Source organism: Eublepharis macularius, chromosome 3, assembly GCF_028583425.1.
Source record: "Eublepharis macularius isolate TG4126 chromosome 3, MPM_Emac_v1.0, whole genome shotgun sequence".
Lineage (NCBI taxonomy): Eukaryota > Metazoa > Chordata > Lepidosauria > Squamata > Eublepharidae > Eublepharis > Eublepharis macularius.
The window spans coordinates 133,498,940-133,523,940 of NC_072792.1; the positions used below are offsets into that span (position 1 = coordinate 133,498,940).

At 41.5% G+C, this 25,001-nt stretch overlaps 1 protein-coding gene across 1 annotated transcript in view; it reads right to left on the minus strand.

Moving 5' to 3' along the window:
• The window catches only part of EPHA3 (EPH receptor A3), a 383,392-nt gene extending 368,414 nt beyond the window's left edge, over positions 1-14,978 (minus strand). Inside the window, exon 1 of the mRNA XM_054973438.1 lies at positions 14,847-14,978. Within this exon, the coding sequence (XP_054829413.1) occupies positions 14,847-14,940 (94 nt within the window). The 5' untranslated portion in view covers positions 14,941-14,978. The remainder of the gene's footprint in view (positions 1-14,846) is intronic.
• Between the last annotated feature and the right edge of the window lie 10,023 nt (positions 14,979-25,001).

Here is a 25,001-nt window from a genome sequence, read left to right on the forward strand (position 1 = left end):
ATTCTAATAGTGGTATCAGTTTCAAAAATTAAACAAAGGCAAACAAGCCCCAAATCATTTTATTCATTATGTATGGATGGACTAATAATAGTTTCACATCATACAGAGTCACACCATACAATAATAACTGACATATTTCATAAACCTACAAAATCTTTATGTAAATTCATACTCTTTACCACATAAAATATAAGATCACAAACTTTTGTACTGTAGTCTGAAAACAGCTTAGTCTGGAAGTGTCTCATCATGACATTCAGTGTTAATGCCCTCAATAAAGATAGTTTGTCGGTTGTGGATATTACACCGATCATATGCAATAACTAAACAATTATGCCAGCTGAACACAGAATTAGCCATACATACCCATTCAAAGACCATTCAACTTATTATTAACACAAAGTTATTAATTCATATATGACAAATTAAAAGGGAACGTTATTAAATGGCTTTGTGTGACATGGAGGAGAGATAACATGCTGATAACATCAGAAATATCCATTAAGTGACATGCTGAAGAAAACAGGATACTAATGCTGAAATCAGTTTTATTTTCCAACTTGCTGATGTCACCAAGAAGCTATTTTCATTGTTTAACAGAAATTTATGGAGGTAATTAATTCAGAACATGTGTGCCTCACTATTCACATCCCCCCCCAAATTTGTCCAGCTTAATTTTCTGCTTTTCCAAGCAAAATTTTATACACATTCTCTCACTTTCCTCATGTGAAATGAACTAATAAAATAAGACAGAAATGAATGTTAACTATAGTGGTCTTCCTAACCCAGTTTTCTCATACCCTTTAAAGTTATTTGCCTCTTGCTCCAGTAACTTACTGTTCTAATACAGAAACATATTTCACAACTTTCTCTCTCTCTCTCGCTGTCTCTGAAAATCCAAAAGCAGCGTGTACATAGATTCCTCATAGTATTCTTTGGTTTTTCTTCTTTCAGGTGTTTGTTGCCCCATTTCATTTTGTTCCTAACTCAGCAACCCCCTAAGCTAGGGCTGCCAGGTCTCCTTACTCTCCTAGTGGGAGGGGGGACCCAGTGCTTACCTTCTCGGTGCTGTTGGGATGCTCCTTGCATGCAAACTGGCCCACTGTGAAGCGCGGGCATGCTCTTGGGGTGGAGCGATGACATCAGTGATGTCATTGCGCTGCCCCTGGGAGTGCACCCAGGAGACCTGTCAGGTCTGTTGCCCACAGTCCCTCCATATTGCCATCCTGCCCTGTGTATGTTGCAATAGCCTGTTTCCCTTCTTCCCATCCAGTTCCCAGGACGGCCGAGCTCTTATCTTGGATGGCTTGCCGAAGCGGCCTTGAGACAACTCCTTCTCTTCCCTTGGGACTGATGGTGCCCAGATGGATGGGCATGGAAGGTGGGGGGGATTGTGTAGCGGGGTTGATATAATGTATCATGTACTCAATGCGTTATTCTTAACTAGGGACCTGTGTACAGCCAGATGCCTTTACTTGCTTCTGTGTAACCTACGGACATATATATGGTGAAGCTACAATATCTCATTAAAACCCTTTTACTCAAGAGAGCTTGGATTTCTTGCTGCAAGGGGTGGGAGTCATCTTCAACATATCTTGTCTTCCATAAACTGACAAGACACATTCCCCACCTTCCCCATGCCAGCCAGGTAAGCGGTAAGGGGTGGCGAAAGGCGGGAGTGAGGAATCCCCCCCCAGGGAATGGGATCTCTACCCTAAGCATAACTTAGGACATGCTTCCCATGTCCCTCTCCCATGAGACTCACTAAAGCACTTCTAGCTGGCTTTAACTAAACCCAACGTTCTGCATGATCAACCCAGTTGACTTTTTTTTATTTTAAATTTTATTTGAAAGGGGGGGGGAAGTAAACAGTAAATGGTAAAGACAGTATAGCCCTCTTGTCCATGGGTTGCTTCAAGTCATAAATTGACAGGAACTGCCACTGAACCAATGGGTTGCACAATCTATGTTCTTGTGTTCTAGCAGTGAAGGCAGGAGATATTCTAGAAGCGCAGTAACCAAGCATAAGTTTCAAGCACTACCATATAAGTACTTTACAATGTAGTTCTAAGTACACTTTCCTAGGAGAAAGCCCCATTCAATATACCTGAGTAGGATTCTGAGTAGACCTCTTTAGGGCAGATGTCTTAAGGATAAGGTTGCCAACTCTGGGTTGGGAAATTCCTGGAGATATGGATTCTGAAGTCTGGTGAAGGTTGGGTTTGTGAACAGGAAAGACTTCACCAGGTTATAGGGTTACCAGGTGCCCGCCAGTGGCGGGCAAACTCCCGGGGATCTGCCCCCTTATCTGCTGATCGCTGAGTGATTGGTGGGAGGGGGCAAACTACTGGACCATGCCCGCCACTGGCACGCACCTCAGGAGCGCACACCATGCACACGCTCTCACTGCTCGTGCTGACCGCGGGAGCATCCCTGTGCTCTGATTTAGCCCCAAACTGGCCAAATTGGAGCGTGGGAGTGCTCCTGTGGCTGGCATGATGACATCGCTTCTGGAAGTGATGTCATCATGCCACTGCCGGAGCGCATGTGCGCTGATGCACGCACGCAAGGGTAAGTTACAGGCCCCTATCCTCCCACTGAGAGGATAGAGGGACCTGGAAACCCTACCAGGGTATAATGCCATAATGGTCACCATCCAAAGCAGCCATTTTCTCCAGTGGAACTGATCTGTGTGGTCTGGAGACCAGAGGTAATTCTGGGAGATTTCCAGGCACCACTTGGAGGTAAGTATCCCTACTTAAGGACCTAAGTAGATGATACTGAGACAGCTATGATTATATTTTCCCAGCATTTCCAACTAGAAAAAGAGGCCAAATGGGATCCCAATTTGATCATGAGTATAAAGAAAGAAAGGATATTTAATTCTTTTATCACTGCACAATTTCAGCAACTGAAATTTCCCACATGCTGTAATTGCTCTTGGAAGCATAAACAAACAAACAAACAAACAAATAAATAAAATCTTTTTTTTTCCTGTCCAGAAAATCTCTTAAAGAAACAATGGTGATTTTGACTGGTGAAATCATGGGGAAGAGTTGAAACTCCTCCACACGAACACATACAACAAGCAAAGTCCAAACTGGACAGATCTGGTCATGAATATTCCAAATCTGCTGAAGTATCATCTAGTTATACCTTAACTATACTGTAGAATCTCCCACCATAAAAAGTGCTAAAGCTGAAGCAGGAATAAAGTGATCAAATGAGGCATTTCTTGAAAATAGTAATGCCAGCAAGGATTCTGTTTTCTGATGTGTGTCGTAGGGGTGGACATTTAGACTCTGTTATTCAAAATAAGATTCCCCCTCCCCAAATGTTTACAGTTTGTAAAGATGGAGGAGATAGATGCAGAGAAGTTAGCCGTGTTAGTCTGTGGTAGCAAAATCAAAAAGAGTCCAGTAGCACCTTTAAGACTAACCAATTTTATTTTAGCATAAGCTTTCGAGAATCAAGTTCTCTTCTTCAGATCATCTGAAGAAGAGAACTTGATTCTCGAAAGCTTATGCTAAAATAAAATTGGTTAGTCTTAAAGGTGCTACTGGACTCTTTTTGATAAAGATGGAGGAAAATCTCTTAAAGAAAAAATATTCTTGTCCAAGGAACAAGAATAACCATAAATAAATAAAACAGCAGGTCACCTTTTAAAAATATTGTAAACACAGAATATTTCTGCAAATGAAAATACTACACAGAAAAAATATTGCTTATGAAGATAAACATGTGCATGCATAAAAATTGTTTTTTATTTAGCTCAAACAGAAAGTATGCAGAACTGTAAAGATTCAAAGAACTGTGTTAGGTAGTTGAAAGAGACAGCTGAAACGTGAATATATTTACAGAGACGGAGAAAAAAAAAGTTTCTGCACGGAATTATATAAGTCAGAGTTTTTATTTTCCTACTGGGTTACTGAAGGACTTTTTCTTCTAGTCGTTCTCAATTTTGGTATAGATAGCCTGAGCTTTACGGGGGTGGGGAGTACTCACTGGTACTAGTACCGGTCCGGTACCTTGGCTCTCCTATGTCCTAAGTGGGGAGTTGGTGGAAATTGATGCAAATGTATATATGAGTACCAGCAGTTTTTTTTAAAATATAAAAAGCATGGAGGATACCCAAATCAAGTTGAGGGAAGGCGTATACCCAAGATTTTACATCCAAGAATTGATTATTCCAAATATTTTTAAGTATTCTATGATAATTAAACATGGTGGAAAACTTGCCATCTGTTTCTTCCACCACTAACTATAACCTAAAAAAGATTAAAGACATTTTAAATTATATAATTTACAGCTTTCCCCCCCCAAAAATCAAAATTTTCCTAAACTGGAATAATATGTTAAATAGTATGGATAATATGTAAACTGTTGAGTTGGAGATGTCAATTGGTTTCTTTCTTTCTTTCTTTCTTTCTTTCTTTCTTTCTTTCTTTCTTTCTTTCTTTCTTTCTTTCTTTCTTTCTTTCTTTCTTTCTTTCTTTCTTTCTTTCTTTCCATTATACTGTATTTGTATTGTGTATGTTTTATTTTTTAAAACTAATACAGATAAAATAAAAAGCTTGCAAACACACAGAACATTTGGGGGGAAATTTTGATGCGTTAGAATTCAGAATAATACTTTTAAAAATGTAGTTACCAATATACAACTCAATGCAATGCAACTCCAGAAAGCTTCCTTTGAAATAAATTCTAGCACTGAAGAAAAAAGGTTCCTACAACTAAGCTTTATTTTTAAAATGGATTACAATTGTAAACTGCCCAAGTTTGATTTCTAAACATTAAACTTAGATATTGATGTATTGTCGAAGGCTTTCACGGCCGGAGAACGATGGTTGTTGTGGGTTTTCCGGGCTGTATTGCCGTGGTCTTGGCATCGTACACCCGACACTCTACACCCAACAATATCCCTGCAGAGAAGATTAGCACATCAAGCACCAATACATATGCAAAAGAACCTCCTCAGGATACAGTGAAGCCTCCCGCCATTAGCATTCCACACCCTGGGAAACTCTTACAGGATGACTGAGCCCAAACCCACCTTCCTGAGTAGATATAAATTACCCGCTAACATCTTCTCCACACATTGACACAGAGATCTCTGTCTTTTGGTGCTACACCTCTGAAGATGCCAGTCACAGCTGCTGGCGAAACGTCAGGAACTACAATGCCAAGACCACGGCAATACAGCCCGGAAAACCCACAACAACCATCAAACTTAGATATTATAAATATACTTTTGCACCACCATGGTGTATATGAGGAAACAAGTTTTCTCACCATGCAAATCACTGTTGCTGCTATAATTCTATTGCACACAACAGAATCTTACTCTTTTACTACATTGTTAAGCTACTTTTATGTCTCTAATGGTTGTGTTTTTGGAACGCCTTTATTTCCCAACTTTTTTTCCATACTGCATTAATGGAATTTTCTTTCTCATTCTACCCGTAAGAGAAGGATATACAGTAGTTTACCCTCTCCTTAATGGATGCCTACAAGTTTTCACTTACAGTGCATGTTTTCATGTAAAAGAGATGTGGTTTCATTAATCCTAGCCAAGCACCCTTCTTGTTTCATTGAAATCTGCCTTGTGTCACTTTCCAACATTTTTTGTCAAGCATGATTAAAAGAAATACTTCCTTTTCGTTTAGCTTCCCATCTAGCGCAGGAAGCACAACTCTGATGTTAGACAAGATACAGGTAATTCTGGTCAGTGAAGTCAAAGTTTCAAAAATTATAGTACTCCATAGGGTTACCAACTCTGGGTTGGGAAGTTCCTGGAGATTTGGTGGTGGTGCCTGGGGAAGGTGAGCTTTGGGAAGGGGAGAGACTTCAGCAGGGTATAATGCCATATAGTCCACTTTACCAAGCAGCCATTTTCTCAGCTGTGTGAAGATAAGTTGCAATTCTGGGAGCTCACCAGCCCCACTTGAAAGTTGGCAACTATATCCCCACATCTGATGGGGTATAAAAGTTTTTGGTTGACTCCATTAAGTTTGAGAGTACTTTACAACCTGCTGTTCAAATGGCAAACTAGGTTGATGCAGAGGCTAAAAACATATTCTGCTACTTGTATTTAGTATAGAAACTGGCCTTCTAACGTAACATCCTATCTGGCCACAACTATCTATGCTACAGTAACCTTGAGGATGGACTATTGGACTGTGCTGTACATGGGGCTGCCATTTAAAATGAACCAGCTAGTGTAAATGGGGCTGCCATTTAAAATGAACTTCAGCTAGTGTAAATTGCTGCAGCTTGTTTGTTTGCTATAGCCACAATTCACAAATAACATTATTAAGAGGAATTCCTTTAATTCCTCTTTACCCAATTTCCCCCCGAAATCCAACAAGCTGTTTCTTTTTCTCTTTTTTAAGATCAAGATGTCGTGTTAGTCTGTCTGTAGCAGTAGAAAAGAGCAAGAGTCCAGTAGCACCTATAAGACTAATAAAATTTGTGGTAGGGTATGAGCTTTCACGAGTCACAGCTCACTTCTTCACCTGGTATCTGAAGAAGTGAGCTGTGATTCACGAAAGCTCACACCCTACCACAGATTCTGTTAGTCTTATAGGTGCCGCTGGACTCCTGCTCTTTTTTAAGGAATCTGTTTCCAATCAATTCCATTTTGATCAAAAGAGAAATTCAAAGAGAAAAGAGATAGGAAGAGAGTTGCACTAAAATTTCAGAATTTCATTCTTTAGGTGCTCAGCAGCAGGCAATGTCTTCCCAAACCTTTCTACCCTCCTGCTAGAGCACCCACCCTGTGGAGTGTAATATTTTTATAAAAAAACAAAACCTGGAAGGGCTGAAATTACCAAAAAAGCATATAAAGGTCTAACAGAAAACTACAAAGAGAAATCAAAGATAATTTCTTCTTTTGAATAATAACTATAATATTTGATTTATATACCACCCTTCAGGACAACTTAACACCCACTCAGAGTGGTTTACTAAGTATATTATTATTATCCCCACAAAACTCTGTAAGGTGGGTGGGGCTGAGAAAGCTCTGAGAAGCTGTGACTGACCCAAGGTCACCGAAATGGCTTCAAGTGAAGGAGTGGGAAACCAAACCTGGTTATCCATATTAGAGTCCCACCGTTCTTAACCACTACACAAAACTAGCTCTCAGTTTGAACTGGGTTCAATTTATGGTGCTTGCTATAACCTGTAAACCCTAGAACCTATATATCTTCTACCCATATATTTTGCTCATCTGACCATTAATTTGCACATTAAAGAGAACACCAGTTCAGTTTGAGGCTTCTACAATATGTCCCGTACAGCAATTACATGTGAATTGTGTGTCCTCCTCAGTTCCCACTGGTGTGATGGCTAATTCAGATCACGACGGTTACAGATGTGAAAATGGTCTACGAAGTGCATTATATGGCCCACTGGGAAAACTCAAAAATACTCCCCAAGCATCATTTCACATCAGGAAAATAGCGCCACTGTTGCTTTCAGAATCAAGAACCAAGCAAGAGGAAAACCTGCTATTGACCCTCCTGTAGGCAAAGTACATCAGCATCTGCCCTCTCCAGAGCAGATGCACAGCACTGGTGTATTCTGTACAAGTCACAAAGGCCTCCACATTATTAGCATTTCAAAGGCAGTTTGAGATCAAATTAATTACATGAAGTATTTTCTTCAGGCATATTTAAAAATAACTGTAGGCTGTCTTGAATCCTTTTAGGGGAACAATGTGCTTTAAAGGGCTTAAATAAATTTGCAACCTATTTTTACTTTTAAATTTGGTAAATGCAATAAGATTGATCCAACACATGATTCAATTGCAGAGTTAAGTGTGTACTTAAATGTGTGTGTATTTAAAATATGTACTATTAAAACGAAAGACCGGTAAAAGTGCTTTAGGCTGGTAGGCTTGTGGCCAAAAATTCAATTTTCAAACTATGAATTATTTTGCAAACAAATAAAACTGGTATTTTTTTCAAGTAAAAATACTGAAGCAATTTCATGGAAAAGTTATTTTGTTGTTTTTCTCTACAGGACATGGCCAAGTTTGCACTGTGATGAAGCAATAGATGTAACTTATGCCTCTTTTAAAGTGGAGCCTTCTCCAAGCCAACTGTGTGCTCTTCAACTCTGGGTAGGGTTGCCAGCTTCCTCAACCTCCCAGCGGGGGATAGGGGCCTAGCACTTACCTTGGGGGGAGGGAGTGCGCGCATGCAAAGCGTGCAAGCATGCCCCCTCAAGCATGATCTCACGGCCCCTGGGAGCGCACCCAGGCTCTGCAGGGGCTCAAAACAGGCCCGATCCATGCCAAAACGGGCCCATTTTGAGGCTCTGTGGAGCACAGGAGCATTCCTACGTTCCACAGTGCTCAAAAACAGGCCAGTTTCAGCATGGATCAGGCCCGTTTTGAGGCACTGCAAAGAGCAGGAGTTCTCCCGCACTCACAGCAGCCCCGATCCGGGCCAAAACGGGCCCAATCCCGGCAGCTGCTGTGCATGGGCACGAGCAGCGCCGCAGGGGAGTGCGCAGGGAAGGTGCGCGCCCCCGCTGGTTAGGTAAGTGGGGGCAGGGTGTGGAAACTGGGGGCGGGGGATCCCCCACCCCCACCGGGGGTCTGGCACAAAAACCTGTCTATTGAAATTTTCACAATTTTAATAGTTAAGTAAAATGCCCAATTTGGATTTTAAAGTGGCTAATAAATGAACACTTTTCATGAAATAAATTTGCAATTATACTGAAGCTAGTTTCATTGGAATGAGTAATACTTAGTTCCCAAAAGTTATGTTTAAGATTAAGGAAACTCCAGGACGAAGAGTCATTTTTCCCATGTAATCCATAACTTTAGCACTTTTTTACTCCAAAAGTGAAATCCTAAAAACACTTTTGTGGGAGAAAGCCGAACTGAATAGTAGTATTCTGAGTAGTCCTGTTTAGGATTGCTCTCTTAATATTTTAAATTTAACACATGCATTTGAAATACTTCAATGATTTCAAATGGGACTGAATCCAAAGTGAACATATTTAGGACATGCCTATCAAATTAAGTGCAAATACACTGACACTACTCCTAACACATGGAACACCTTTTTGAGGTAGAAGAAATATATAAGAAGTATATAAAAGCACTATTTCAGAAGATCTAATATTGTCAATGGCACTTCTCTTGAGTGCAATAGGTTGGACTAGCATTATGATCTAAATCTCGCAAAACAGCAAAACTTCAGTACGTTAGAACCAACTTTCAGTAGAACGTACTGTGGAACTTAGGCCTTTCTGATAAAACAATCTGGATACCCACTTGCTAAATTTTTGCTAACTTCTCCGATAACATAGGCTTTTCAGTTTCTCTGAACCCATTATAAAGAAAAGGCTAAATGAAACTGAAAGACACACAATTGTACAAATATGTCTTTATGGTGCATAACCCCAGGGTTACCTAGCAAAGCAGCAGGAGCCATAATTTTAAAATTCGGCTGCTTTGCTCCCACTTTTGCTAACAGCTCTGTACTGACCCTCACTGGTGATAAAGTCCAGACTGCTGGGAGAAAAAGTGGAAGAAACACCTGCATTTGTTTCTAAACCTTTCATCAAATGACGACTACACAAACAAGGACAGTTAGGCAACTTTCCTTGAAGAATAGCTGTATAAGAGAACAAACATTGACAGAACATTATTCTTGCATGGTACTATCTAGGGAGATTATTTTTTAATCTCAACATTTCTGTCAAATACAAATGCAAAAGTAATATTCATTCATGTCAATCATGTGATTTTTTAAAAAAATTCAAGCAGCAGTCTACTTCATGTATTTTGACTATTATTTACCAGGTTTTTTTAAAAAAACTGGGGCAAAGTAAAACTTTTTATTATGTAAATCTGATCTGTTACACACTTGAAAAGCGTATATCCTAATGTCTTTCATTATCTAACACTTATTTCTTCTTAAAGTAAAAGATTGTGCACCTCAGTTATGGTAAGAATCTTACATACACTTACATATGTTCTAAATTTAAAAAATTCAGCAGGATTGTAAATTAATCTTACTTTAAGAAATATTAAATGAAATCACAGGAATATTTAGGTCATTAAAACCTAATTTTTTACAGAATTTTAGCAATTCCATAAAAGAATGTCTACAACATTATATTTGTAACAACTGACTGTTACAAATGTCATGGATGGCATTATTAAGCATGCTCATTACTTATTTGCATTACTCATTTGTATTGTAGAAGCAGGGATTAAAATATGGAAACTCTGAATAAGAGACAGTAATTTTACCATCTAAATTATGCTTTAAGAATCTGGCAAGTTATTTCTGCTTTAAAGCACACACACACACACACACCGCCCCCGCTGTAAACTTTAGTTTGTGACTTGCTAAAAGGACAGTCACTAAACTTTCACACAGATCAGGTATTTTACCCTTTAATGCCATGCTCTAAAAGACACTCTGCTCATTTTATAGGGGTAACTTAATGGCCTGAGTTGGACTTAGCGTCAGCAGGGGAGGTGGAAGAAAATAGAGCAAGAACTGGAATTTTAAATGCAATGAGTTATCGGGAATGTTTTATTTGTTGGTTAGTTTTCCATTTTTAAAATATATTTTAACTTACTTTAAACCTTAGGATACTGTGGGATTAAAGAACTAAGGGTGAAAACCACTGGGAAGTTCTCTTGTGCAAGCTTTCTTGTAAGGAATGAGAGTTGTACAGAAGCATTTATGTCTTTCCACTCACTTCAATGCAGTCTATGCAGAAGAACCCAGTAGTGAGCTTAAATAAATAAATATAGCATGTCAAATATGTGTTAAAATTGTTTATACTGTTCTGCATAATTACAAAAAACAAATGTTTTCTTAAAGAGACATTTGACATTTTTTAAAAAATCAACCATAGCTTCTTATTAAAGCTTTTTAAAAAATCAGTGAGCAAAACTTTGCAATAGTACACCCAAAAGTCAGCTATATGGATTGGAAAACTACAAACATTGATCCACGTGAAAATGCTGTAACTGCTGGAAAGTACATTAATATTTATAAATCATAAACACTAAAGTATGTTTACTGGGGGAAAAGATGTAACATAACCATTAAATAAATGTCCCAATATGGGGCGAATGAATGATGAAGTCATTTAAGGAAAAATCTCACACACTGTAAACACTGACTCTAAAATACTTCTTGCTGTTTATCAAAATGGAGTCTGTTGGTAACCATGAACAGATGTACAATCTTGGTGTCTTTTTGATAGTTGTGTTCATAAGAAATTCTTTATGCGAGATTTGAGAGGTTAAAAGAAGTTTCCTGTCTGCACAGTCAAAATATTATTGAAGCAATTCAGGTTGTCAGTAAAAGCTTAAACAAATTTGCTGATAATCCTGTTAATGACCCAGGTCAAGTGTTAACTGTTGTGGGTTATAAAACAGTTAAATTAGGGTTGCTGGTACCCTGGGGCAAATAGCATCATTACAAAAATGGATTCGGAAAAAAAACGATTAAATTTCAGGGTTATATCACTCATTTGGCTTCTTGATTCCACATGACTAGTTCCGAAAGCCGCTGTCTCACCTTCAATATGAAAGTAGAATCCTCCTAAAATAAAAGTCTACTCCAGACAGAAAGAGTAGTGACCTATGAATTCCATGGGAGCATACTTTCAGACTGAAATTTCTTAACATATAAAAAAAATCTATTTAAACCTCAGCATGGAGCAAAATCCATTCATTATTCAGATGTTAATTTATCCTGACATTTTCCTGTTACTGAATAGATGGCTCACACTTCACAACTCTTCTATTAAAAAAAAAATTCCCAGTTGAGACTGCTTAGAGGAGTACATGTCTTTCCCTCACCCCATCCCCCTGCGCCAAATAAGGCTTCCGTGTGATAAATTTCTTTAGAAATAACTTTGAAGAAAATTACCTGTTTCATCACCTCTCTGCTTAACTGGGGCTTCAGTGAGATGAATCACGTGCTCCATCCCCATTGCACAAAAAACTGAACACAAAATATTGCGTATGAACTGAAGCTGCTCCTTTACACTAAATCTTAAAATGGCAGTCACTTTTTTGTAGACTAGCACAGCACGGTAAAAGTATCAAGAAACAAATTATGCAAATATTCTAAAAAGAATTTATGTAAGCCACAATAAACATGTCCCAAATACATGCTGCAATAGCGATTTTTTTTTCTTTCCACAAGTCCACACAAGGCAAAAGAAGTTCCTCACTCTTTACACAGGCTGTAGAAAAAGTTTGTTCTGCATAAATATACAGAAAAACACATCTAGATCTCCAAAACTATTACCAATATGCTCTGTCTGACAAGTTAATAAACTTCACAGAATGTACAGAGAAAAATAAATGTAATCTTTCTAGTATCTTTGTGGTAGGTGGTAGACTGGAAAAAGGTTTGGAATTAATTCATTTATTAAATTTTGATTATAACTGTCCCAATGATTTGTGACAAAAATATTTGCTACAATTGAAAAAGTTCAGAAATACTGAATATTAAAGTCATATTTATATTTTGATCTATTACTGAAAGGGGATCAATTACTGGAAGTAGTTTTCAACTTTTAAAAAAAAGTTATTTTGTTTGTATGAACTTTCAGGAAAACTTTGTATACAAAGCGCTTCTGTGTATCGTTATGGTTCTTGAAGTCCCTAATAACTGCATAATTATAACTATATAATTGAGAAGAGGTTGGTCAAAGCTGGAAAGCGCTGGGTGAGGCACAGTAATTAAAGTATGGCTTGAAAGATCATTATCTATATAGAAAATATTTGTGTGTAACTATACGCAAACAGCATAACAGAAACATTATATCCAAATAGTAAATTGAGTAAATGGCTACATTCAGCATATTTTTTTATTCATCAACATTTAACTATGAATTTTCAAACAGCATCTTTCTCTCAGCATATAGATATATTAAATAACTTTGAAAGATTAACTGTGAAAACCTCTTGTTTCTCAGCTGCTGCCTTAACATCTACTTTTTCTAGTCAGTGTGCTTGCAAGCTTTCCGTAACAACAAAACTGCGCACATTATAAGGAGTTCTGCTAAGAACTGCATGCTACTCTTAATACTCCTCTACTGGCCACAACAAAGGTGTAAGATTAATACCACAGCTTTCCTAGCTACTACACATGTTCTACTAATTATCCTTCTGTTCCAAAGGTTACCCATTATTTAAAAAATTAGACGCATTGAATACACAGTCACAAAAAATAATTTATTCTTTTAAAAATGAAATACACTGAACAATTTCCTTCTTGGTATGATGCAAAATCAACTGTTTTTGAAATGTTTCAGCCTGCATCCTTCAATATATTTTCCCTAAGCGCTCTCTCTCTCTCTCTCTCTCTCTCTCTATATATATATATGCCCTCTTTCCTCCCCAAACCTTATTTACATAGTTCTCCAGAGATTCTTGCTTATCAAAAATATAATGAATGGGAATAGCTAGGAAGCCAACACTAATCAGATAGGGCAAAGCTCTGCATAATTGTTTTATACTAAAAGAGGTTGGGGGGTGCTTTTAAATATTGGAGGAAAGGCAGTGTTCCTGAACAACCCAAAATCAGAGGAGATAACACAATCCTCAATATAGTTACACCTCTCTAAGCCTTTTGATTTCAGTGGATTTAGATGAGTATAACTATCCTTAGGACTGCACTATGAATGGTCTCTTTAGCCATAGAGTTACTTGGTGTGCTTTTTAAAGAAACATCTTAAAAATAATTTATTCAATAAAAGCCCATATCTTTGATATTTTTAGCAACGTAGGCAATGTCTTGAATCAGAGCTAATATGCTAAGAATAAAATAGATTTTAATAGTAATGAAGGGGGAAAGTATAATACAACTCAACATTATACAGTTACTTTTATTGAAAGTAGCAGCTTTTTACTAAACCTAAGGTTTGTAATGAAAATTAACATAATTGGTAATATGCACAATAAACCTATTAGTTCTAGCAAGCAAATTTGGAACTTGGAAGGAATTGGGTCAGCATATTTTTTATTTTATTTTATTTTTTCTGTCCTATCATTCACTGCAATTACAGATCAGAATATATGCAAATGAGTTACTTAGAATCTGTTAATAAAAATAAAATTAATAATGCAGTTATATAATGAAACAAGAATCCAATGGGAATCTGCACCGTTTTTCAAGCATTGTCTTGTTTCTCCCTGTTGGTCCACTATTTTTTCTTCATACAGATCTGTCCAACCGCAAAACAGTTAAAATGATGCAAAAATGTGTATCCCTCCCCATGTGCAGACGCATGGGGCATCCATGGGGCGGCTCTCCTTGGCATCACTTCCGCGCTAATCATCAAACATGCCCGAGTCCTAGCCTCATCCCTTTGTAAAAGGCACCTTACTCAATCCCCCCCCCCCGGCAGGGGCTATCCAAAGCCAGAGTTGCGCCTCCTCTTTTTGCCACTCACCTGCAGCCGCGCCTTGGCTGCAGTCACAAATGTCAGGGCGGGTCACTGGCACTGCCAGGATGCCATCCCGCCGCCGCAACACACGCCTCTTCCAAGGCTGCCTTCGCTTCTAACTTCGCCTCGCCAAACAAGAACTAGGCACCAACTAACACCCAGGAAGCGCTGCCCCCTTGACCAGCATCAGCCAAAACAGAGACCCGAGCCCGACACGCTTGTCTTTTACCGCCTCTCCAGCTATAAGGGGACGGTGTAACCTCCCATTCCTCCCAACAATTAGGTCGAACCAACTGTTCGGTCCTCCCTGGACCACCTTAAAAAGAACCCCCCTGGACCTGGTTACCCAACGGGATGCAGGCAACTTCCAGCGCTCCGGGCTTCGCTCAAGCCGCGCTTACCTTCGTTGGTCGGATGGAGACTCAGATCCCCAAAGCAGCTGAGCGCAGAGGCGAGCAGGAGGAGGAGGAAGCGGCTGGAGACGTGACAATCCATGTTGCTGGTGCAGAGGGCAGCGCGAGCTGCATATCTTCCCCAAGCATGCCACTGATGTGAGCGCTCCGATCGCGGGAGAAGTTACCATGCTCCGCTCGCAGGCTGATGTCAAGTTTGACACTGGAGATAAGGAGGAGTCTGCCCGGCTGCCTGGGCTGCAGGCGCGCGGCGGGGAGCCCGCTGGGTCCTAGCACCGTCCCGCGCAGGCCGAGGCGCGCCGAGAGGAACAGTGGGGGCCGGGGCAGGGGCAGCCCTGGAAACGCGGCAAGGGGGTGGGGGCGGGGGCGGGGTGGGGAGCGCAGGTCAGGCACTTCTGCGCTCGGGATCTCGGCTCCGGCTAAGGACGAGAGGAAGCGAGGCTTCAGCGTCCGCAAGCGAAGGGACTCGAGAATGCGTTCGACTGATTTCCAAGCACTGCCGTGCGCCAGGGAGAAATACTGGCCACGAGCCAGCTGGAGCTCCTTGATTGTGAGCGGCGGAGGGCATCCTCAAACGCCCCCGTCCCATTGCCCTTCCTGCCATGAGCAGAGACAGACGCTTGCCAGAGGCTCCCTCTTGTCTCCAGATGCTTCGTCGGGTTCCATCGTCTCCCGTCCCGGAGCGGAGCTGACATTTGAGCGAAGGGTGGCACGCGTCAGTCGCGTCAGGCCCGGCCGGGCCATATGTATCTTCAACCTGTTCGCGGACCAGGGCAATTCGCGATGGCTTCTGAGCATATACGGGCTTTGGAGAATCGGTGTTTGCACATCGCGAAGTCAGTGGGCTGGAGGACCTTGCATCAGCTCGCGCTCTTCACCAGCAAGGGCAGTGTTGCCCTCCATCACAAATCCTCCTGCAAACAAAGCTCACAATTTGGGGTGGGGAAAGGGCCACCTAAAGTTACTACTGACTTAGGTGACTCAATGAATTAGCGACCTCCAAAACATCCTAGCATTGACAGCCTTGCTCAGGTCTTGCGAACTGGAGGCTGTGCGTCCTTTATGGAGTTAAGCTTTCTCATTTTGGGTCTTCCATAGACCAAAGCAATATGGGCAGCGTTTGGCGGTGAGCCTATAGTTTGGACTCTTTACTTGAGTTGATTCAGGAGGACTTACTTCTGAGAATACATGTGATGTGTTCAGCCATGTTTCTACACATTCCCAAGTCCATTCCAAGTGCAACCTGACAGTTTCTTCTATGAGCCTTGACTGAGGTAAATCCACTGATACTTTTGAACATGCAGTAATTTAACCATATGTGGCCCCCAGAAACTCAGCCCAAATTGGGTGACATGTAGCATCCCCTCCTGGACACAGCTATTAAAGTTACAGGGTTCTTTCCTGCTCTCCTTTTCAGCTGGTCCCTCTAACCACATTTAAGGGCTAGAGAACTGAAGTGGCAACAGTACTACCTATAGAGAACCCATAGGTCACATACGAAGGCCCTTCACAAGACAATATTCAATCTCTCCTTGTTGTGCTGTGAGGATATATCTGTGGTGATGCTGTGTATAAAAATAAAGATGATACAACAACTTCCCACCAAGTACCTGCCAATAAATCACAAAAGAATGTATCTCCACCCCTCCGCATATGCTCATGCTGCTTCAGCAGTTCCCTAGGGAGCCTTGCTAGAAAAGATGACATCATTCACAGCAAACCTGGGCCTGTCCCTTAAACCTAGCAAGCCACAGGCTATTTCCATCTGATAACATTCAATTGTTGCTCTATTCCAGTGTCAAACACAACTATAAGCCTAAGGAATGTTACCAGAGCTCAGGGAACTCTGTGGCAGAGGTATTATAGAAAAGAGCAAGAGTCCAGTGACACCTATAAGATGAACAAAATTTTGGTAGGCTATGAGCTTTCGTGAGTCACAGCTCACTTCTTCACCTGGTATCTGAAGAAGTGAGCTGTGACTCATGAAAGCTCATACTCTCGCAGATTTTGTTAGTCTTATAGGTGCTATTGGACTCTTGCTCTTTTTTACTGCTACAGACAGATACAGCTACCCATCTTGATGTATTATAGAATTTGTCCCTCTCACTCCCTTTGCCACAGAGACCAATTGCATCCCTTAATGCTCCAGGAACTTGGCAATGGGGAAGCTTAAGATAATGATTCACACCCTAGGAAATCCTTACGGGCCCTTGGAGATGTCCTATGCAAACCAGAGCATATTACATCCTCATCTTTCCCATGCGCTCTGCTATTTTGTTGGCACTAAGCGTTTGTTTTGTAGAGCTGATCACCCTCTCATAGTTTCCACTCAGAAAGCATGTTTTTAATAGAATTCATTAAAAGACTGTGTCTTAAATCCTCTGCTCCATTTATCTAGTCATATAGGCCTCAAATGAAGTCATTCTGAGGGCTGCTGCAGGAAAGATAAAGGCTGTGCCTGCTGGGATTCATTAGCACTCCTCTGAGTGTCTGCCAGTGTGGGGGAAGGGAGGAGTAAGTGATCAAACTTTTGCAAATGTCACAATCCCTCACACACACAGTACCAACAGCGCTGTAGCCCATCCCAAGCAGCCCTGGTGTAAGACAGTAACAAAGACTCAGAGCTGGGAAGTACCCAGCTCTGAGTCTCACTAGGCATGTCACCCTCGAGCCTTCATTCCCGCCCATGTGTTTGTTTTATCAGAGAATGATCTGGCTTCTCGGGGCTGCCCCAAAGTTTACTGAAATAATATCATTTTGAACACTTCAAAAGGGTTTGATAAGTTTTAAATGTAAATAAACAACTTCAGTAATAATAGAAATTGAGGACACCCTTATCCGTTTCATGCTGAGAGCTTTTTTTTTTTTGTTCTGTGGGTTTTGTTACAAAATTCCTCTTCAAGGTCTCATAACAGCTCTCTCTCTCTCTCTCTCTCTCTCTCTCTCTCTCTCTCTCCCCCCCCCTCTCCTTGGCTCACAAATGCCCAAATTTGTATCCCATTGTTAGTGACAAGGGTGAGCCTGCAATTGCAGTCAAACTTTGTGCTGTGGCTTGGGTCTTAAGGACTACACAAGAAATTTGTATATGCTGGGATTTCAGCTGCAGCCTGAGTTTTTTAATAAGGTGACTTGGGACCACCTAGAACAGTAAGAATTATTGTGGAATGCAAAAGATGCAGTGTGTATGTGGAGGGGTCAACTTTTATAGACCTAAATTGTCATTGGCCTAAATTAAAGTATAGTTTCAACAAAGCTGAGCCCCTGAAGTTAACTTCACTCTCTTCATCAGTATCTCTTTCTTGCCTCTCAATCTTATAGGAACACATGAAGCTTCCCTATACTGAGTATGATAGTCTTGCCAGGTTGCCCATTGTAGCAGATCTCCCACCCTGGTTGTCCCAGCTAACATCCTCACTCAGTAGAGCTGCTGGAGCAAACTGGAAGAGGGACACTCATGTAATGCTTTAGGAATTTGCCAAATCTCTATGATTTTTACTGTAAAAATTTTGGGAATTCATAGAGCATCACATGACACCATTCCCTGGCAAGCAACCCATGTGTGACTAACAGGACTAGTTCCAGCTCCACCTCTCCCAAGAAAACAGACAGTAAGAGCAGGTGGAATGCTGGGGCTGGAGGTAGTTGAAATTTATTATAGGAGTCAGTGAGAGGGGGGAAAGGATTGGAGGCTGCACACCTAGAGATTTACTATTGATTGATAAAGGTCAGTACTGTCTACTGTGACTGGAAGCAGCTCACAAAGTTCTTAGGTAGAATTCTTTCACATCATCTATTATACATTCCTTTTAGCTGGGGATAGCAAGGATTGATCCTGTGATTTTCTGCATACAAATCAAATGCACCACTAGGCCACAACTTCTCTCCACATTACAAAGAAATGGAAAGAAGCTGGAATATATGTTTTTCATGTCATTTAATTTATGAAGCACAGTAAGGAGAAATAAGTAATGCATACTCCACTAAGCTTTACACTGTATTAATTTCCCACCAAAATTTCACTTTACTACTTGCCCTATCTCTGGCCTACCAATGCAGTGAGGCACAGAGAAAATCTTGTTGCTAGCTTGATTATTTATACCTCAGCCTCTGTATATCCTCCAGCAGCTGGCCTGATCCATCCCTTCTCTTAAGCAATGTGCATTTTGCATGTAAACTGAACAAATATTGAAAGCTTTTAGCTGCAATTAGTCTGCATTCATGGCCCTTCCTCCCTCATTGCTTCCTCCATTGTTTTTAGAGGAAAAAGTGGTATGAAGGTACTCATACTAGGTTTAGGTAGCTCAATAAAGAGTGGAAAGGGAAGCAGAAAATGGATAATGTAATGTAAATGTTAATGTAAACAAATACTCTAGGACTATAACACCCAGAAAGTGAGAAAATACTTTGGTCTTAAAGGATACACTAACAATGACTTCAGAGTCACTTTACTTCAACAACAACTACAAGCTTCCAAGAGAGTTTCCAGCATGAAATGATTGAATTAGAACGGCAGTCAATTCAGTTAATTTCTGACTAGTTGGGCATTCTGGGTTTCTTTCCTATTACAAGCATAAATATGTACAGAATATCTAAAAATATAGTGTTATTAGCAATGATTGTGGTTATGAATGACTCCTAGGCCATTTCCACACACTCTTAAAGGCACGGCCCACTCACTGAATGCTGCTGGCTTTTCCCCAGGAATCCAGACATTTCTGTTTGCAAAATGGTTGTGGGCTGTTTGGCATCTGTTTTTTCAGTGCCTTTTAGGGGGATACCAAAAAAAAATGAAAGCCAAATGGCCCGGAAACATTTTGCAAACGGAGATGTCACCAGCATTCTATAAGTGGCCCATCCCTTGAAGGGCATGTGGAAATGGTCCTAGTGTTATCTTTTGTTCATTTTGCTTCAACCCAGAAACACTACACACCTACCACTGCCAGTCTTTTGCTGCCAAAGTTAACAATTTTTAAGTGTATGTTATATGTAATATATATGTATATGTTTGCCAAGTTAGGATAACACTTTGAATAAAGCATTCCACGAAAACAGATGCCAGAGTCAATCTGTTAGACCTTAAAGTGTCTTTTTGTTGATATATATTTTTTGAAATGTTTCTACAATTACACACCTTCAGATGTTGGACTCCAAGCTTCTTTTGGTAAGCATGGGGTTTTTTTCCTATTGCACCTGCTGAACCCTTTCCTAGCAAGCACCTATTAAAGTACAAAAGCATTTAAATTGCACCTGCAGAGGATGCATTTGCATCATTTCTATTTTTTCTTTCTAATCTTTAGTTTGAAGCAAGAAATAGAAAATGTTCCTGATGAGACTGTATAATTAAATCCTTATGAGGTGCCTCAGCAGAGACTGAAAGCAAAATGCAAAGTAATTCTAAATTTCAAACACTTTTGAAATTTGACTCTCATATTTATACATGCTGAACTTAAACAAGCATATCTTCAAGATACCATCCTTGAACTCCGATGTAACAAATGACTCTGAAGATTACAGAACTCAAGTTTCCATTTTGTATAGACCAATTTATTTCAATTTATTTTGGAGAATATTTACTTGGTACGATTTGCCAGAACTCAAAAGTATGTTTCTTCATTAATTATAGTTCTAAAGACATGTTTAAGATGAGCCGGTGTGCTGTAGGGAAAGGCATCCAAGCATCAGACTGGGGAGGCCTACTTTCAAATCTGAAATCAGCCATGACGCTCACTAGGAGATCTTGTGACAGTCATTCTCTTTCAGCCTGTCATACTTCACAGTGTTGTGATGAAAGAATGGATGAGGGGCATGCCATGTGGTATCCTAGACTCCTCGGAGGATAGGCAGAATAAAAATGTGATAAAGATGACTCCAACTTGCTTTGTGTCAATCTGTAGTTGGAAACCAATTAGTTCATGGTAACCAGAGACAGAGCATTTGCAGTAGTGGTACCATAGGAGTGGTATGTCCTTCCCCTTGAGGCTTGCCTGGTACTTTCTATATTCTTTTTAGTTGCCATTCCAAATTATTACTTTTTACCCAAGCTTTTAATTAAGAGATTAGGGTTTTTTTAATAGTCTGCTCCTAGCCTGATTCTATGAGAATCATTTTAGGCAGTGTTGCAAAGCCTGTGCCTAGCAATCCTGGGAGCTTTTGACAACTGAGCCTGGGCAGGGGAAGTGATGCAGATACTGTGATGTCACACATACACACCCGAACACTGTAGGAATTCCCTCAGTTTCTATGGGAAAAACTATAGAGATTCAGCAAATTTCTAGAGCATTGTGGATATTGTGATGCACTTCTGGATGATCATCACACATTCCATTCCATCATCACCCCTCCATTTTTTCTCCCATTGCTTCATTGCTTCAGCTCGGGTAACAGAGGCCAGGGGACAGGAGCTTGTCTGCCACAGATGGGCAAATAGTAGGCCTCTTTTAGGCTGGTAAATATTTAGTGCTGGTTTTTTTTTAGGCTATAGCTATGTTTTTAATGGCTGTGATTTTAATAGTTTGCTAATTTTAATGGTGTATGTGCTTTGTGATTTTATTATGTTTAACTTTGTAGATTGTCTTGAACAGACAGAATATCCATTTTCTAAATAAATAATTTCCCTTCTATGAATATTCTTTTTAGTGGTTCTACATGAATGTTGACAGAAAAACTAAATGTCTCCTGAACCTCAAGCAGAACTGGTATGTAAGTGTTTCTAACTACAATATACATTGTTTTGGAAGTCATCAGAGTGAGAAAAGTAGGAGTGTACAAAAGAAAACAAAAAAGCCAGAAATACACCCGGAAATCACTATTTGGTTTTGTTAAAACAGTTTCAGAAATGCTGAACCAAATCCTGGAAACTAAACTATAACAAGTCCCTCCCACCAAAATATTTATGTGTTTCATTTTTGTCTGTACCTTGCAGCACCAGCAGGCAAGCAGACACTCAGCTTGCTTTGCAGGGCAGCATCCTGTTTTTCTTAATAGCATTCACCGATCGGATCCTTAGGGGAGAGAGCCATTACATTATTAATTAACTCTGTTGGTGGGAAGAGCAATGTGCACAATGCACACAAGTGCATTCTCCCCTGTCACTGATCCCTTTCTGCCTATCAGCTTTGGAAACATTTGGAAGACGGAATATGCAGACTTCAATCATAAGCTGCAATTTGAAAGACACTTCCTTGGGAGTAAGCTTTATTGAATAACATAGGACTTATTCTGAGCAGACCTGTTGGGGATGTGAATCTTGGTTTGTTTTGTGACACTACCTAGGTCCAAGTCTGCCTCCCCCACCCCTATAAGGGCACTTGGACAGTCACTGTGAGGAAAAGTGCCACGGGGTGTGTGTGTATGTGTGCACGCACAAGTGTTCTGTTCAATCAGTCAGACTTGATAAAAACCCTGGAAGACTTCAATTGTAGGTTGCTATTCTATAGACACTTCCCTGAGAGTAAGCACAAGGAAACATGAAACCAACAGGCACGGCAAGATGCAAAGGTAATAATTTATTGCCATTATAGAAAAAGAAAAAGGTGAACATAAAGCAGGACTGTTTTATGTCAGCCAGTTTCTTGCCATAGTGTGTGCCTAGCTGCCAATACTCACCTTCTCCACAGTCCATTGTTGTGTGTGTGTGTGCACGCACACACGCACATGTTTGTGTAGTATAACTAAGGAAAAAACTGGATGGATCAATGGTTTAGATGGAGGACTGTATTCTGTGTGATTTTGGTGCTATTAAGAGCAAAAACAGCTGGAAGAGCCTGGAAGCCCTCATTGCAAAGAATGGGGGCAGAACTCATAATAAAGCAAAAAACAAATGGATTATATCTCAGCCAGCCTCACCCCACCCAGAAAAAACTAATAACAGGACATAGTTGGTTTGTAACTAGAGATGGGCAAAAACTGGGTAAAAAAAACCCACGCGGCTCATGGTTCGTCAAATTTCACAAACCACAAACTTTCACTACCCTGCCCCTGGTTCACGAACCGGTTCATTTGGTTTGTAAATCTGGGTCAGAAAATCATCACTTCCGAGTCAGCAGAAGGTCACTTCTGGGCCAGAAGAAGGTGACTTCTGGGTCAGCAGAAGGTCTGCAGGAAGTCCATTCCCTGTTGCCTATGAAACTGATTAATTGGCACCAGGCTGTCTGCAGTCACGAACCAAAAAATGAACCAAAGGAACCAGCCTAAAGTTCGTGCTGGTTCATCAGAAATGGGATCTGATGAATGGCGGTTCGCAAACCATGAACCAGCCTGGTGTGAAGTGGCCCGTGCGGCGGGCTGACCCCTCATGGGTCCGCTGTGATACGGGCCCGACTAGGCGGCTGGTGGGCGCGGTGCGGGGCTCCTGCTGGCGGGCTCCCATGAACACTGGCCCCCGGGGTTCCTGTTTAGCTAGGCCTCAGAAGGGGGCGAGCCGCCCAGGTTGCTTCACCTTGGGTCAGCTATTTCCCCCAGCAGGTGGACCCCCTTTGCAGCAGGGACCAGCCTGTTCCTTCCTCCTTGGCCAGGAGCCACCCCTTCCTTTTATACCCTTCTCCCCTCACTAGATCCTCCCCGCCCCCTCACCCGGCCCCCAGTGCAAGGCCAATCACCTGGGCTAGGGCAGGGTCCAGCAGGCAACTCCACCTGCACCCAGGTGTGAGCCCTCCCTGCCCCCTCCCCCCATTCCCAGTGGAGGCTCCAGTGGGGGTGGTCATGTTGGGCAGGCCTCCTGGCCTATCCCTCCCCACGGCCTGCGGGGGGCCCCGCCTCTGCTGTGCTGGGCCTGGCACAGCTCCGCCTGGCTTCGCCCTTTCCCCCAGCCCAGGTGATCCGTGGCGTGCTGCTCCACTAGGTGCTGGCTTCAGCTGCCCTCCGCCAGCCCGGGGGTTGTGCAGTGGGTTGCAGGGTGGCCCTGGGCCGGCTCCCCGGCGCTGCGTTCCTCTGGGGCAGCGGGGCCGGTCTCTCCTGCTTCACTGCCACCGGGCCTCCTCCACCAGCGCTGCGGACTGCTCATCTGCCCGGGTCTTGCCTCGCCGTCTTCGGGCCTTCTCTGCCGGCGCGGCGAGCTGCTCGTCTGCCTGGGCCTCGGCCACTTCCCCCTTCCCCTAATTTGCGCTGGCGGGCAAGGGCCCCCACCCAGGTGAATGTCGTTGTTGGCGGGGGCAACTGGGGGGTCGTGTCAGGGAGTCCGGGGGGCTTCCTCCGGGTGGGGGAAGGTCCGTCACCAGACACCTGGTTTCTGCTTAATTTTTGTTCGTATTTCAGTTCGTGCCCATCTCTATTTTTTTTTGAATTTTTTTTAATTTTTAATATCTAACATAAAAAACTACAAACTACAAAAATATAAAGGGGAAGAGGGGGGGAAGGGAAGGGGGGAGTGGGAAAAGGGAAAGGGCAACACATAAACAACAAACACTACACTACATGTCTTGTATTCCCTTTATGCTGTAATTTTTCTTAAAAGTTAACTTTCTAATATGCTATCAGATTGGTAGATTTTATACAATACAAACTATATTCAAGATCAGACTTTCTCCCCCCCCCCCTGCGTCTCAGTCTCAGCTCTCTCTGCGCGGCTGGAGCAGCTGCACCCGCTCTCTCTTCCCCCCCACTTTCCCCTTCAGATTTTGAACTTTCTTCCTGCTGAAACTCCTGATGGTTGAGCAAAAAGTCTGTCAGCAGTACTTCTGATGTAATCTTGTAAGTTTGATCCTTATATCCAAACCAAACACCTTCTGGAAACAACCATTTATATTTTACATCACATTTCCTCAAGGAAGCCGCAAGTCCTTTATACTTGAATCTTCTTTTACGAGCCAAAAATGGAACATCTTTCAATATTTTAACCTTGTTGCCCAAATAATCCAAGTCCACATTGTACGAATTATATAAAATGGTGTCCCGAGTCTTCTTAGATGAAAAGTCAATAATAATCTCGCGAGGCAGCTGACGCTTCATTACATACTTTGAAGATGTCTGGCGGACTTCCAAAATATCGCTTTTTAACTCTTCTTTAGTTGCCTTTGCGAATGACGCCAAAAGTCCAGACACAAGATCTTTCAGATTTTCACCTTGCTCCTCTTTTACATTCTGAAGACGCAGTACTGTTTGGGCACGGTCCACTTGCAATCCTATTGTTTGATTCTCCAAAAGCTT